Source organism: Orbicella franksi, chromosome 1 (assembly GCF_964199315.1).
Source record: "Orbicella franksi chromosome 1, jaOrbFran1.1, whole genome shotgun sequence".
NCBI classification, from domain to species: domain Eukaryota; kingdom Metazoa; phylum Cnidaria; class Anthozoa; order Scleractinia; family Merulinidae; genus Orbicella; species Orbicella franksi.
Genome location: NC_138145.1, coordinates 8824324 through 8840500, shown reverse-complemented (window position 1 = coordinate 8840500; position 16177 = coordinate 8824324). Strand labels below are relative to the sequence as shown.

The 16177-nt window shown below is 39.2% G+C and overlaps 2 protein-coding genes across 5 annotated transcripts in view; both read right to left on the bottom strand.

Moving 5' to 3' along the window:
• Window positions 1-2435: 2435 nt before the first annotated feature.
• LOC145488139 (uncharacterized) lies at window positions 2436-8099 on the bottom strand. The gene is made up of 4 exons (XM_081466937.1): window positions 7922-8099; window positions 5220-5449; window positions 4428-4507; window positions 2436-3557 (listed from the first exon to the last, which is right to left on the bottom strand). Exons 1-4 carry the CDS (start codon window positions 7980-7982, stop codon window positions 3446-3448), a joined length of 483 nt encoding a protein of 160 aa, XP_081323063.1. The 5' UTR covers window positions 7983-8099; the 3' UTR covers window positions 2436-3445.
• Window positions 8100-11735: 3636 nt separating this feature from the next.
• Window positions 11736-16177, bottom strand: part of LOC145488052 (hemicentin-1-like) — a 31957-nt gene continuing 27515 nt past the window's right edge. For all 4 annotated transcript variants that reach the window (XM_081466823.1, XM_081466831.1, XM_081466846.1 and 1 more), the window contains 4 exons: window positions 15594-15716; window positions 14911-15036; window positions 14276-14396; window positions 11736-13485 (listed from right to left, as the gene is read on the bottom strand). In XM_081466823.1, the coding sequence (XP_081322949.1) occupies window positions 13122-13485; window positions 14276-14396; window positions 14911-15036; window positions 15594-15716 (734 nt within the window). In that variant the 3' untranslated portion in view covers window positions 11736-13121. The remainder of the gene's footprint in view (window positions 13486-14275; window positions 14397-14910; window positions 15037-15593; window positions 15717-16177) is intronic.

Here is a 16177-nt window from a genome sequence, read left to right as displayed (position 1 = left end):
CACGGTTGGATCACTGAAAGAAAAAGAACGTCAAAGGCTTTTCCCCAAAATAGCTTAATGACATGTCTGTAGGCTAATACTCAAAGGTCAGTAGCGAAAGATAGTTTCTGCGAAATCCGCTTCGGGCATTGTATCACACTGTTGTCACATGCAGGTGTGGTTCGTGGCCAGACATCACGGTTGGATCACTGACAATTAAAGTACGTCAAAGGTTTTTTCCCCAAAATAGTTTATTTGCCACGTGTTTAGACTAGTGTTCAAAGGTCAGTAGCGAATGAGTCAACTGATCAGGCAAACAAATTTTAACGTTAATAACTTCCTAAAAACGTAAAACGTCGATTGTTTTAAAAGTACCACCATCCTTTTTCACTTTGTTATTACCAATCAAAGATGCTAGAGGTAAATAGAAATTTGAAGGATGCCTTGAAAAGTCATGAAAGATCTTAAATGGGTTTGTCACAAAGCGAAGCTGGATAGTTGTGAACTCGCCCATTGTTGGCGTGATAGCGAATTTCACTCCTTTCTTCGACCCTTCCTGAGACTCCTTTTTTGTAATTTCGCTGCCCGGTTCACCAGGCTTTCACTGAGAATTCACAAGTGGATTGATTACTTTTTATTACGGTAACTAGCAGTGTGTTTCCCAGCCTGATTCTCAGACGTCCGAGGTCGTTCTCGGCCACTTCGAGAGGGGAAGCGAAGTGGCCGCTGACGACCTCGGACGTCTGAGAATCAGGCTACGCGTTTCCTAAACGAAAAATTTATGCAGTCGACACATGTCAATTTAGTATTTTGCGCATACTTCTTACTAACCGAGTTCAAGGTTTCTTTGGGGGGAGCGTTGCGTGACATCCCAAAAAAAGGCTGCGGAGGAGACTATACTGTAAGTTACGGACCGAGTTTTTTCCCTATCGATTTATGGCCCAAGCGTGAAGCGCGCAGGTCATGAATCGAAGGGAAAAAACGAGGATCCGTTACTTACAGTGCGGACCGAGAGAACGAGGTTAGTAAGATATTTATTATATCTCTACTGTGTCTGACGAGTTCGGGTACGATTTCCATTCACGCGGAACGGCTTCAAATTTCTGACGCAAGTCGAAAACAAAACGAGCAATTGAAATTGTTGTTTAGTGGCTCTTTAAGTCATTAGTAGGTTTTAATGCACAATTCCAGAGGTAAAAGAAAGTTTTAAACTTTTATTTGCCAAAAAAATTAAGAACTCTTGGCGATAAATCACGAAACATTTTCCCAACTAAATTGCTTTAAATTTTAGCAGGCTGTACAGTAGATTACGGCCCGCTAAATTGACCAATCACAGCTCGCGTACTAACTGAGAGATATAATAAAGTATGTTAAACGTTTGTTATTGCTGCTTTTATGCCTGAGGTGCTCGTCTTTTCTTCACCTAGGATAATTAAGAAAATATGTATCCATCCATAGACTCTTCATGGAGTCCACGCCATTCCTAACTTTTTGCGGTGGAATCAGTTCCGGTCCCGGGATCATTTGCGGTACAAGTTTGGGGATCATTTGCTGGTCTGAGCCAAGTTAGAACTTTAATATACCGAAATTGGCCTATTATCCAAGGCGCTTCACATTAAAAATGAGGAAAACTAGTTGAAAAAATATTAAAGATTAAAAAAGCCTATATTAATCTTTGAAGTCTCAAGAAAAAATAAAAGAAATATGTGTTAAAAGACTCGTTTAACATTTTCCTTGAGAAACACGAAATAGGGAACGCTCTATGTTAAACTTCTTTGTCCGTCCCTCATTTATACTGGGCTTCCGCTGTAAATGTAATTGACATTTTTTACCACTTCTCCCGATAAAATTTCAATGACTCCATTTTAAGTCTAGTTAGGCCCAAAACGTAAGCAAACTCGCACGAGCCTAGTCTAGTCAAAGTTTCGGACTAGTCTGGTCGTCTAAGACTTTCTGCCAAGATTCTGGGACTTCCAAAACTTTCTACTTCGAGCCTAGAACCTCAGTCTTTTTTAAAACTCTTCTGTACAGCCTAGAAAAACTGGTAATCTTAACGCATTTTAGGAGGATGGCAACAGTTAAATTTTCAAAATTTTAATGTGTCTCTGAACTTTGTAAAGAGCTGTAACCTTTAATTGTATAACATGAAATGGGGGTAATAGAGCTCGCTTCTGATTTATTAGCAGTTAAAGCTTAAATTAGGTGGGTTTTAACAGGATCTACTGTTGCTATGATAACTTTTTTTGTGTCAAGAAAACGATAACGTGTTCACCAATGATTGAACAGTGTCTGGATACCATGATTGTAACATCAGTTGATAAAGAGTGGGTATAATGACCCATCAAAATCTTAGTTTTAGAAAGTGCTGGAAACTGTTGCCAGCCACCTTAAGCTTGATTGACAAGCCACGCCTTGACAGGACAAAAATGTATCAAGTCACCTGTTTACCCAGCTCGTTGTACTGCGTCCTTGTTTATTTGCTGATCATTTACACCTTTGACATACTCATCGTTCAGATTCTCATTATTTTAAAACTGGTATTATCTGCTATAAATATAAAGTAGGTGTACAACACTGTGACTAACACAAAGATTATTGTCACGATATATTATGCGAAAAACTTAAAAGTAAAATCGCATTGAAAACTATCTACATCTCTCTGAATATCACCCTGTCCAAAGACTGTTACTTCTAATACCACCTACTGGTAAATGTTTTCCTAATGTCGATCCTTTATGCCTGCCCGTCCTGCTTATCACTCATAAACTTAAGCTTGCATGCAGCTGACGCACCCAGGTATCCTTGCATACAGTTAACCGATCGTTGTTTAACGCCTGCGAGGTGGGGGGGGGGGGGGGGGGGGTTCCCATATAAAAGAGTCTGGGGTGCTCGATGTACCTTTTAGGGGTACAACGAGGGTTGTGGTACGTAATAAAAGTGCACCACAAGACAACATCTCCTACTTGCTGATTGTTGTGACCCAATTACAAAATTCACATATTTGTGCCTCCATGTTTTATCAGCTGCAAACTGAATGCACAAGCTGATTGAAATCTTGTAGTTTGGCGTGAAGCAGGGGAACACTGCCGCAACCCTAGACAATTCAGTTCTTAATTCTACATTTACAAAATACAGAGCTAAAGATTGCGTAACACTGTACTAGCATTGAGGTACATGCATATAAACAGGGCACATATCTGGGCTGGTTGTTCAAAGATTGCTATTCATATCGATCAACTATATGTTCCTGGCAGCTGATTTAAAGTCAAGCTTGATACTGACACAAAACAAAACTCAAATGCAATGTATTTATATAAGTAATACCTTGAGGTCAAAAACAACTTAAACAATTGATACCGTAATTAAACTCTGAAAATGTGGGTTTAGTTATCTGTTTCCAAATAATCTATCGGTTCTGTTACACGATCTTATTTCTATTAAGCTGTAGCATTATCTTGACTGCACTTCACTTTGGTCGTTTCGAATCTTTCACATCAAAGAGTGCGATGTCTTCTTCATCTTCATCAATGTGCTTCTCTAATGGCTCCATCTCTCCTGTCCCATGGATAACACCATACCTGGGCAAAAAAGAAAAAAGAAAAAAAAAGTGCTATGTAATCAAAATTGTACAGTGCGGCTGGTCTTAGGAAACATCACGATGGTGAATAGAATACTACATTACATTAAGTCTGGAAGACAACTGAGCTACTACATGCACTCTCAGTGGTTGATAGGTGTGTTTAGATGAGATGAGAGTAGTCGGGGGAATGGGAAAATTCTCGAAGGTTATGCAAACCCTTGACTACGTCTCGTGTTTGCATAACTTTTGAATTCTCCAAACTCCTTTGTGTTTAGATGAGGCCATGTACATTGTAAACACGGAAAAAGTGCTCTTTTGCTTAAATCTATTGCCAATAAGTACAAATTCGGGAAGGACTGTTGAATGTTAAGAACCACTCTGTGAGAGAGCAACGTTTTGCTCATCAGAACAGCGACACGAGGTTACTTTCCCACAAAACAGCATTGTTCACCCTAGTATGAGGTGGTAACTAAGTGTAGACCATTACAGATCATTCCAAGTATTTTTGCAACATTGTTCTTCCTGTCTAATCACAAGGTCACTTATTACCATGGGTACTATGAGAGTGTGCAGTGCCTTAGCAACACAGCACAAGATAGCTGCATGACCACCCTCCAAACCTATTACAACTTTGTGATCCCTATTACATACAGCAACAAATGAGCCACTGGGCTTCGCTCGAACATACCATCCTCGTAAATCCTAGGTTCATAACATCTTGGACTTCAGTTTTAATGGGTCCCAAGAACTACTTGAAAAGACTTTACTAGGGAATCCAAACATTTCACTGCAGATTATCAAGAACTACCCTATAACCAACCACTGATCCACCATACTGATGTGGACAAAATAAATTGTTCTGGCTTACTTCTTTGCTTTTCTTCTGCCTCTTGTTTTCACCCAGCGGACTATAAAGTAAATTGCAACAAGTGCACTGATTCCAACCGCCTGCAAAGAGAAATAAAATTGGAGGCAATATTAACCAATTATTCCAAAAGCAGGCATTGGACATGAGATGATACATGTACAAGTAGATAACCAATGGGGTTGGTAATGCCAAGTTGGCTATAATAATCTCATATTCCACAAGCTAGAGTGAAATACACTGCAATATTATTTTTTAAATTATCAAAAAGGCCCCCAAACATACTCTGTGGTTGACCAACACTAGTAATTGGATGACAGGTTTACAATGTTCACTTAACAGACTACCAACTTGTATTTCAAAAGTATGTTTTTGTGGATAATTTGTGTGCAGTGAAAGTTTTTGAAATACTTTATTTTTGCAAAATGCAGATTAAATAGTCATCAACAATGTTGCCTAAAATTTGTTTTAGGAAAAATCGTCTCTTGAAGGTCTGAGATAACCTTAACCAAGGCTTATTATAAGTTGTTTGGATCTGACTGTAAATGATCTAGAATTCTAGCACATTTGACTGTACAAACAGTTTTACACTGTACATTAAACAGTGGGTTTCTGGTTCAAGTATGGAATTGAATTTAAATACATGTAGCTACAACAGTACATGAATATATTAATAAAACTAAAAAGAAAATTTGTTTTAAAACAATACAAGTCAGTTAAAAGACTGAACATGCAGACGTACAGACATGTACAGATTGAGACACAACTTACAGTACATTTTAGAATGCTACTTACCACATATAATGATCTCTCCAGCATGCCACTGTTTTCTCCAGAGTCATTTGGGAAATTATTCCTCCCATCGTTTTCCTTAGTATTGTTAGTTCCACTTGTAGGTCCACTTGTTGTGCCATTTGACGGTGTAGGTACTGCAGTTGATTGTCCAGTTATATTTGCAGTTGTGTTATTGGTTGCAGTTGTGTTATTGGTTTTATTAGTTGGAGACGATGTATTACAGGCAACTTCTGTACAAAAGAGCAATCAATGGTTAATTAAATCTCCTACCAGTAGCAAACAGTGCGCTCGTCTCCGGATCGAGCAGTCTGTGTTCGAGCCCTGGCCGGGGACATTGTGTTGTGTTCTTAGGCAAGACACTTTACTCTCACAGTGCCTCTCTCCACCCAGGTGTATAAATGGGTACCGGCGAACTTAATGCTGGGGGTAACCCTGCGATGGACTAGCATCCCATCCAGGGGGAAGTAGAAATACTCCTAGTCGCTTCATGCTACAGAAACCGGGATAAGCTCCGGCCTGATGGGCCACTTGGCTCGCATGCAGACTTTACGTTTACCTTACCAGTAGCAAACAACATCAAGGAGACAGATATGGCAATCAAGAAATAAATTATTTTTAGGATAATCATCTAGTAAGTTGCTTGTTTAACAAGAATTTGACAAGAAAGATTAAAAGAAATGCAGGGGTTTCATTGATGTTTTCAGCAGGAGAGCGACTGGTTTTCACAGGTGGGCAAAACGCTTTGAACTGAACTTCTTTATGTGAAAAACTTTCCACTAGATGGTTAAAATGGGCAGGCAAAATTGTCCTCACAGTCGGTCAATTTTCCAGTTGCCTGGCCCTTAACAAAAACACTGGAAATTTCAAACGACAGTTTGATGCATCAAGCATCATTCTCAGAACAAATTATAAATGGAATGTCTGGCAATCAGTTACTGTACATAGAGAAAATATTGTTTTTAAATTACTACAAAATTATTGGGAGTTTACACATGTATAGGGCTGAAGACAGATCTCCTTGCTAAAATTATGTATGAGCACTGCTTCTCTTGAAACGCCTACATGTGTATGGCATTTTACTAAATGATATATTCAAGTTAATACAATGCTAAAACAGGGCTCAGAAAAAGTGCCGCCTGGTCATCCAGGACAAGTAAATTTTCTTGCTAGGCAAGTGACTTTTCACTCTCAGTAGCCCAATGGGCAAGGACCCAGGCAAGTTGTCTGACAGCTACACGAACCTAGAATTATCAACTAAATAAATCTAGACACAGGGCAAGCATATTCATTTTTTTTTTTTTCGAGCCCTGCAAAACCCCCGTTAGTGGCCATGGGCTTCTCCAGTTAAGAGATAGCTCCCTTATTTAATACTTTACTTTGCCTTAAAAAGGTTGGGCATAAGGTCATTCCTCACATTTGCATCGCGCATCCTTACTGCGCATAATTTATGGCGTCATTAGCGCACGCTCGTGCACGCGCATATTGAAAACATGATGGATTTCCCTTGATACTGAGCTCTGTCAGTTGAAAAATGGCTCTAGCTCACCAATGAGCACAGGCACCCCAATTTTTTTTCCAGTCATTGTAATAAACTAATCATAAGCTTTGTGTGAGAAAAGACTGATCTAATTTCTATTGCTGAAAATTGAATAAATAAGAAAAATAGCAGATACACTGTGGTCTTTTCTACTTTGCAGTTTGGTAACCACTTCAAGAAATTTGGTTCAAATTTTTAATCAAGGATTTAGCTTTCTGTCTGAATCAAACTTAAAATGTTTATTAGTGTCTGACACAATGTATTGACTGTATAAGTTTAGTGCATGTTTTTATGAGTCTGGGCTCACAAAGATTTGACAATTACTGAGAGTGCGTTCTTATAATAAGCATTAAATAATGCCAAAATGGGGCATTTTCAATGCCTCACTGCTCCTTAATGAGCATGGGCACCCCCCTTTTTTATTTCAAAATTGAAGTTATCGTATGACAAATCTTCGGTGGACAAAGTTTGAACAAAAATCTATTGTCACTTTTATTTCAGAGGAATTACCTTAAGTTAACATGACAACTTTCTTTCAAATTAAGCCCTCAACAGGCAAAATTGCCATCAACCTATCCTGGGTACACCAGCTACTCACTTCATAAATTTTGGTGGGAGAGATGGTTCAAGATGCTGTGACTTCTATCAAGTATATATATGTTTTAATTTGTGCATATCTCAGTCAAATAAGGTTATACATGTACGCTCAATCTGACTGTCTGTGCAAAGGAAATACAAATATTTACATCATGTCATGCGTGTTTATAGAGTCCTCTACCTATATTTTAAACACTTAAGTGTTCTGATATGTTCATATAGTCGAAAATCTTCCCCAATAGACATACAATTTATACTCCTTACATCGATCTACAATATAACGAACATATTTCCATGACCTTTGTGAGCGCCCGAGTGAAGCTACAATTGTGAAGGAAATGCTCTTTCCAAACAAATAATCTTCAATTATACGAGAACTAAATTTTAAATTATTACAATCTGAGAAATTGGAAAAACTATTTCGGACAAATTCTTCTATTTTATAATGTCACTCCTCGATTTTGCTCCAATAAATTTAAGCTTAAGAAATTCAAACGTCGAGTAAACGAGAGTTGTGTCCAAATACAACCACACACACAGAAAATCATGCACAAAAATAACTACCCACCTTGCCAAAGCACGAACGATACAGCTAAGACAAACAGCACTTGCTTCATGTAGCAATTCATACTGAAAACACCAGTTTAATTATCGATCGTCCGATTCCTCAAGTCACAAGACATTACAACAGCGCTAAATTTATTCCATGCCACGACATGTAAAATGGCACAACAACGAACACGATTGGGAATACTTTGTAACCACCCCTCACCCTCGTGGTTATCATGCTCGCAATGGATGCTGGTACATGTTGGCCCAGCTAATAAAATTTCATTTTTCAATGCGTGTTTTTCCCCATCTTCTTGACATTTCCACCAAATTATAAGAAGTTGATAGTCTTAGTAGTTTTTGGGCTGCTTGTTCACAGATACCTCGTGACCGCCTGGAGGTGCATATAGATCGCCCTAAAAATATTTTATTTTTCACTTTCACTGAAGAGTTGGAGAAAAGCCAGAGGGAAAGAAACTGGAAAAAAAGTTGGAGGTGTTGTGGAACAACTGAGACGCTTCAGCGCCAATTACTAGTACAAGTTTTGTCTGTGTTCTCTCCGGTGACTGACATAAACAAAGGTAAGGCTTAGAGGAGAATCGACAGAGAAATTCTAATAAATATATTTGGGGCCGGGCCTACACTGATGAAGAGAACACCGTTTCAATTTCCCTTGACGATAATCACGATAGGTTGACAACCTAGAATTGAATAGAGGCTTCTTATCTGATGCTAATGTAGTGTGTTTTACAGAAGATGTGCGCAGTATTCGACTTAAAAGTAAAGAATTGCAGATATCGGCAAAATCGGATATTTTTTAAATCGAAATTTGCAAACTTGTGTTTGCATAAAAGCGTGTGATAGGTTGTGTAAGTAGCCTATGCCATTTCATTTTCTATTCCGAGGAAGTTATCCTCACAGATTTACACCGGTCAACTTTTTTGTGTTGTTCACGGTGTTAATGCCTAAACAGTGCCGAAACGTCAATCGGACATTTCAAGACACTTGAGCGCCTTAAAAAGACAACCTTACCGGCTTAACTTTTTAACAAACCCAAACAGCAGCTAAAAGAGGTTACCCCAGCATTATGTAAAATTTTCGCGGCATCTGACTTCGTTCCGAAATTTCCGTCTCTAATTTTCTTGATTTGATAAGGTTTTTAAATTCAGTTTTTTAATTTTATGGTAGATATCAACGATTCCAAGCGAAAGAGACACTTGAGTGGAAAATGAAACAAACTCACCAGGAACCCGTTCCTCGAAAGCCCCGGAAACTTTTCAGGCCCGTAAAGCCATAGTAAAATCTCGAACCTTATGATTACAGAGTTGTTTTATTCACATATTCTTAATACATGTATGAAGAGAAGTTCCCTTCACACAAGAAGTTTCATGCGTATACACTTCTCCGTTTTTAGGCACAGATGGACTAAAAATGGCTTTACTGGCCCGAAAAGTTTCCGGGGCTTTCGAGAAACGGGACCCAGAATTGTTTATTCCTTTAGATCGAGTCACAGGTTATGTTAGTTTTCGACGAAATGTTTTCGAGCGGAGCTTAAATAAGTCAACTTTATTTCAATAAGGTAACCGTTTCAACACTAGCCTAGCATCGAGGAGCTCTGACTATTATAATAAAAGTATCTATATATATATATAACAGAGTTAGAAAGTCTACTAAAGTCTGATAAATACGTAAAAAAAATCAAGTAATATATCTCGTCAGTTATCAATTAAAACTGACAACAAAAGAATTGGTGTTATCTTTCAAGTGGAGTTCGGTGCAAGCTGTGATTTCCAACGTGCCCACAAAATGAAACTGAATTGATCATCGGGACGCAATCTATATATCAATAATAACTACAGTAGATTATCATTGATTGGTTGCAGTATCCGTGATCGGCTTGCAATTCAGTTGGTTCAGATTTTAGCGATTTTTATCGTCTTTAAACAATAAGCAATTTAGGATGGTGGAAACTAAATAGTTTCAAATATTAAAGATGTCTGACCGTGCAGTGACGTCACAGGTTAATATAAAGAGACCAAGGCAACAAGGTGCTCTAAACCGAAAACCAAACGCTTTCCATTCAAACTATGTACTTACAGACACGTCCACCTACATCCCACGGTTCAGTTAAAGAGAACCATTTTGTGCGTATTTTGGAACGTAAAGAGTTTCAGCCAGGATTTTCTTTAACTTAATCGATATTAATCAACGAAAAATGACCGATTGTAATCGATACTCACCGCTCTTTCAATTTCAACAAATTTCACCATTTTTGGCTATTTTATCTTATCATTATTAACAAAAAATATCCATAACTACCGACAAACCTTAGGAAGCAAACGTAATTTAGGTAAAATCAGGTTGTGAGGTGGGACAAAAAACCATGATCGCACATCCTCAAAGCAGTCAAACTTCTTCGGATTGAGTTTTTTCTTCTACTCAACAGCTTAAATGAAAGGAATAGAATCTTAAACGAAATACTTTTTCTGCTCAATATTTCCTAACAGTTGCTATTATTATGATTATTCAGTTCTTCAGGAATAAATGCCCTTCGACACGATATCTCTTAAATGTCCCTGTGGATACATAAGACATGACGTTCAATGCTTGGGTGAGTGGAACGACACCAATCAGGGAATCCTCAAGTATTGTGGCGGGCTCTTCATTCAAGACGCAAGCGGCGAGGCTGTCATCTGCCGGAAGTGTAAACACGAAACACGTGAAATCAGGCTTAGCTGTCCCTTCTGCTACAGAATAACCAATATTGGTGTAACGTATCGGGTGAAGACGAACACAGGACGGGCTGTGTCCATGCAGATGTCAGTACATAAAACAATGCTATTCTTTAACTAAGTTGGAACATTCAGTTGAACTTCTTACAGTGTTCAGACTTCGAATATACCTACAGTGTCTATCTTTTTACCAATAGCTCTGGGACTGCGATTGCAAATTCTTCAAAACAACGTAAAATCTTTCTATCTCACGCTGAACAAATTAACCCATTTTAATTAAGATTATGGTAGCGGCTAAGCAACAAGCAGACTCACGCGCGCGCAGCGAAGCCAGGAAAAACGAGCCAGCAATGAAAGTGAAAAGCGTGGGAACATTAAAAAATTTCTGGATTTGATTACCACACAGTAATAAGCCACGATCGATGTACCAATATTCTAACTTGGTTCCGAGGCTTTCGGGTCAAAATAGGCCCTTTGCAGGATCCGGTCACATGGTACGGAATTAATTACGCTGGGACGCAAGTTACGCAGTGGGACTTCCAAAACAAACGAAAAAGTCGGGCTGGACTGGTACGAGTTCCTTTGTTTTGAATGTCCCACTGCGTAACTTGCGTCCCAGCATAATTAATTCCGTACCAAGTGACCGGATCGTGCAAAGGGTCTATTGTATGTTTTTAAGTTTCTCGTCTCTCAATTCCCAAAAGATACTTGGATACAAAGAAAACAACACCAGATATATAAGTTTGTCCAGAAAGCCTCGGAGCAATGTTAGAATATTGATACATGTATATCGAAAGTGGCCTATTAAAGGAGCCATGTAACGGTATATTGAGGCCATTTCACGGTGTTTCAAAGGACTATAGCTCAGTCTTGTTTAAGTATAAGAGCTGGATATTACGGTTACTACGACTTCTTGGTTTTACGAATACAGTTTCTCTTTTTAGAAAGGAATTAATTTCTTTGGGTCCCATTCATCTGTTCAAATTTATTGTTACAACGAAAATTTTTATTTAAAAAATTAAAAATTTTACAAATTAAATTTTTAAAATAAAATTAGACTTTTACACACACAGAAAGTTAAGAAAATTAAATTTTTACACACACAGAATCTGTCTGGACATACAAATTCATCCAAACTCGTACCCAGGGCGCTTTTCCCTCGATTGAATGTTTGAAGGGAAAAGTGCCCTGGGGGCGAGGCTGAGAACATCAACAAATGATGTCATTTTCAAAATTCTGGCGAGCCACTATCACAAGCTTCCATTGACGCAAACCTTGGACTTCTAATTCCAGGTGAATTGCGTTCGGCTTTTCTCGAAGTTTTCACTGTGCTGTACCAAAGCTCGGTCCTCGGCTCTCTAAGCTTCTTGTTTTCTTTATGTTCATTACAAAATATCTACTCAAGTTTAGAGTTTAAAATAACTTCAGTATGTAACGGATAATTGGAAAGAGGTGATCATTTGAGTATGAATCGAGTTACCGTTACTTTTTTGCAATTCTGGCAAGTAAGCTAACCAGAAGGCACTCAAATGGAACTCCGCTTAGCACGTTTACCGTTAGCTTTCAAAACAAGTAATGATATGATATAGTCTGGGCTAAACTAGGACCTTGGTGCTGAAACCGATCTTTTGAATTTACAGTGTATCTATCACTTAAAGGCACTACCCTTACAAAAACAGGAGGCAGGAGTCAGCCGCAAGTGACCTAGGCCCGCGGGAGAGGGAGAGGGAAGTGAGGGGGTGTGAGGTGGGCTGTGTAAGAAAACGATTTTTTGGTCTGAATTATTATTGGGATTGTACTGGATCTTAAACGCCTTTTGCCATTAAGCCTACAGTAACAGCACTAATTCCTTTACGCAAAGTGATGCTGTGCGAGACTTCTTCATTAGCCCATAACTTCTGGATGGCACACAAAACTCACTAATAAGAAACAAATCGTATACAGCTTCTGCCTGTGATATTTTTTTTATTATTACTGCATGGTCGAGTAAACCGCAAACAACGGGCCCAGGAAACGTCCATGGAGAAGTAACCGGAATTGTTGTCGGACATTTTCAAACGGGAACTAAGCAGTGAATGCTCAGAATACACGGACGAAAATCTACAAACATATGCTTTCAAGTAATTTGTATCGGTATTTAAAATCATGAGTTGACAGTTGCAACAATTAATGGATAGGTTTTAAGCCAGTTAAATTAAAGGCTTGTCGAATAATAATATAAATACTCCGATAAAATAAAGCATATACAACATCCCAGTGGAAAGACAAATTGACAGTGAACCAGTCACGCTTGCTAGTATGAACAGAGAACGAAAAAAAATCCCCTAAGTTTTTTTAATGCGTTACTGAGACAAGAAGTATGGATGCCGTGGCTTTCGTAAACTGCACAGTACAATCCCCCTTTACCTTAACAATGATATCTTAGCAAGGCTAATAATAAAATACTTTGATATATATATTAGTCCAGTGTAGAGGAACACAAATTACTCAAAAGCTAAACCTAGCGACGTCTATATACACTGTAAACACAGTCCTACAAGCCAACGTTCCATCCATGTAATACAAATCCGCGGTGACCTGCAGCTGGTGAATTCCCGCCTTTTCCAGCTTTTCTTTACTGTAAATCATGGCCTCGTTTGCAAGCATTCTGATACCGAACGGCGAAGGTTGCACCGAGAACATGTACTGAAATTGGCAGTAGTACTGAAGCGAGGTCATGTATGGCGGGAAAAATGGGATCAAGCGGGCGATGTCGGTATTGGCGGGAAATCCAAGCGGTAGCGTAAAAACTTCTTGACGGGTTGCTTGAGCCGCGCAGTAGCCTGGCGCCGAGCACTGGTTTACGCAGAACCTGGTGTGCAAAATAAACGAGTTTAATCAAGTCAAGCGTTTTTAACGAACTAAGTTTGATTTTAAAAACTTCAAACATTTAGAAACATCCCTCTAGACTAGAATAGACTCCAAAAGCCATAACAACTAAAACTACTTTTTCTTTTGTAAAGAGATTAAGAGGCTGAAAACCAATCGAAGAGACTAGGCAGGACCTCTGAGGGGTTTTTGGAAACAAGAAATCATCGCCATTAGTTCCAATGAAAAGAGGGATATTGTTGGATTATTTGGAAAGAGCAATGGATGTCTCTCCTCTGTCCACGGAACGTTAGTGAACAAGTGAATATATTTATAGGGAACAGGGGAGAAAACGCAAAATTGTAAAGGGACGAGGGGAAATGTAACTCCCTCCCTACCTTCCCTTCCCACTCTGAGAACCTACTAGGTAAACTGTTTAGGAGAAACTAAACTGCGAAAAGAACGAAAACAAAAGCAAAACAAACAAACACAGAACAAAACAAAACAAAAAACAAACAAAACACAAACAAAACAGACATAAACAAAACAAAACATTGACAAAACAATACAAAACAACACAACACAACACAACACAACACAACACAACACAACACAACACAACACAACACAACGCAACGCAACACAACAAAACAAACAAAAAATAAGTTAACTTTAAACTGTAACCGGTTTAAACGAACCGTCTATAAATAGAAGCAGATTAGATTACAAGTCAATTAATGAATGACCATGCAGGCAATGATCACAGGCGTGTGGTACTACTGGGCAATACTTACCCTCCCCCGACCTGATTATACTGCTGAGGACACGAGGACGGGAGGCATTGATAACTACCTCTCGTGTTATAACACTGATTCTGACTGCACGGTCCACCCATCAGGGCACATTCATCGATATCTAGAGAAAAAGAGAATATCAGCACGAACCTCGGTCAAGATAATTTCATTTCAGTGTCTTTAGCACTGGATTCAGGGTTCATACCCTTTTTCAGAAACAATTTTCCAGGACTTTTCCAGGACTGAGATTGATTTTTCCAGGACTCTAAAATTCACATTAACTCTTTCAATCCTAAGATCTCATTGTTAATTCTCCTTACTGTCTGCCATTTATTTCATATTTTCCACTTGAGTTTAACAGATTTCCAGAACTTTCCGGGACCAGCAGCCTTTTTCCAGGACTTTCTAGTCCTAGAAAATGCCACAATAAAATTCCAGCACTTTCCAGGATTTCCAGGACCCGTGCGAGCCCCGTGGATTAACAACGCAAAAGTTGGAAAAATTGGCGTTATGTTTTCAAGGTACGCCGTCCAGTCGAAGCTCTTGTAGCAGAAAAAGTTTCTTTACTACAGGGTTTGTTAAAAAAGCAAAGCTGCCCATCTTAACAGTCTGTGTATATATAGCAAGTAGCCAACCTTGACATTTCTTGCCGTCAGCGCTGAGGTAATATCCAACGGGACAGTCACATTTGTAACTACCAAGTGTGTTTATACAAGCGTACTGGCACGAGTTGGTGCTGTTAGATGAACACTCATCCAAATCTGAAGAAAAAGAAGAAAAGTAAAACACTGCACATCATTGAACGGAATGAATTGATTCTTTGATAATTAGATCTTGCCAATCACAACAAACGTGAACAACGCGAGAAACAAATCACAAAGGGAATACATGTAACCAGGACAAAGCGCGGGAAAACGTGCAACCAGCGCCAAAGGCGAAGCGCGGGAACACATACATCCAGCGCCAAATGCGAAGCGCCGGAAAACATACAGCCAGCGCCAAATGCGAAGCGCGGGAAAACAAACATCCAGCGCCAAATGTCAAGCGCGGGAAAACGTACAAGCAGTGTCAAATGCCAAGCGTGCGAAAAAAGCACTCAGCGCCAAATGCCGAGTGCAGGAAAACATACAACCGGAACCAAATGCCAAGCCCGCGAGAACACGCAATACGATAGACTACCAGCTTATCAAGGGTGAGAATCAACCTAATAAATGACCTTCAACGCTATTGGCTGGCAGTTTGCTTGCTTGCAACTGAAGGGCTAGCCAGTTTGTAAAGGCACACGGCAAAATACTACAACCTATTTTGCTTTTCTCACCTACACAATCCTGCTTATTGTCAGCTAATCGGTATCCACGCGAACACGAACATCTATACCCCTGCGCTGAAAAGTCGCATTGCTGTTCACATTTTAAGTTTTCAAGGGCGCAACCGTCCACACCTACAAAGAAGTTTAAAGTTACTCTTATTCTGTGCCCTCACACACAACTGCTGCTCGAGATTTCAATTTAATAATTAGTTTATGAGCTCAATAGTTCTATCACACATAGAAATCGAGAGTGAATAATCTAATTGTTTTAGTATAAATCTACGAGTCGTTCAAAACTTTATCTGAATGCTCTTCACAGACACTTCGAAAACGCAGAGAAACTGCCGCCATTTTGTTAACAACCGTACACTGCTAGGCTACTCACTATCGCAACGAAATAGATAGTGAGTAGCGTAGCCAGTCAGATAACGGCATTCGTGATAGAACGCTAGTAGATTTATACTAAAAGGTGAGGGTTGATGACGCCGAAGGCCGAATCAACCATAGAAACTGAGAGCGAATCAGATTGAATTAAATCAGCCAATTACATTGCAGGATTTGCATAAGTACACTAGTAGAACTCTCAACAATAG

Bases quoted from the DNA above. Each gene is read 5' to 3' on its own strand.
- LOC145488139 (XM_081466937.1), bottom strand. From the start codon at position 7,982: ATGAATTGCTACATGAAGCAAGTGCTGTTTGTCTTAGCTGTATCGTTC. The intron at 5,450-7,921 runs GTGGGTAGTTAT...TCTTTTGTACAG, and splicing joins ATCGTTCGTGCTTTGGCAAG to AAGTTGCCTGTAATACATCG. The intron at 4,508-5,219 runs GTAAGTAGCATT...TTCTCTTTGCAG, and splicing joins TGGAGAGATCATTATATGTG to GCGGTTGGAATCAGTGCACT.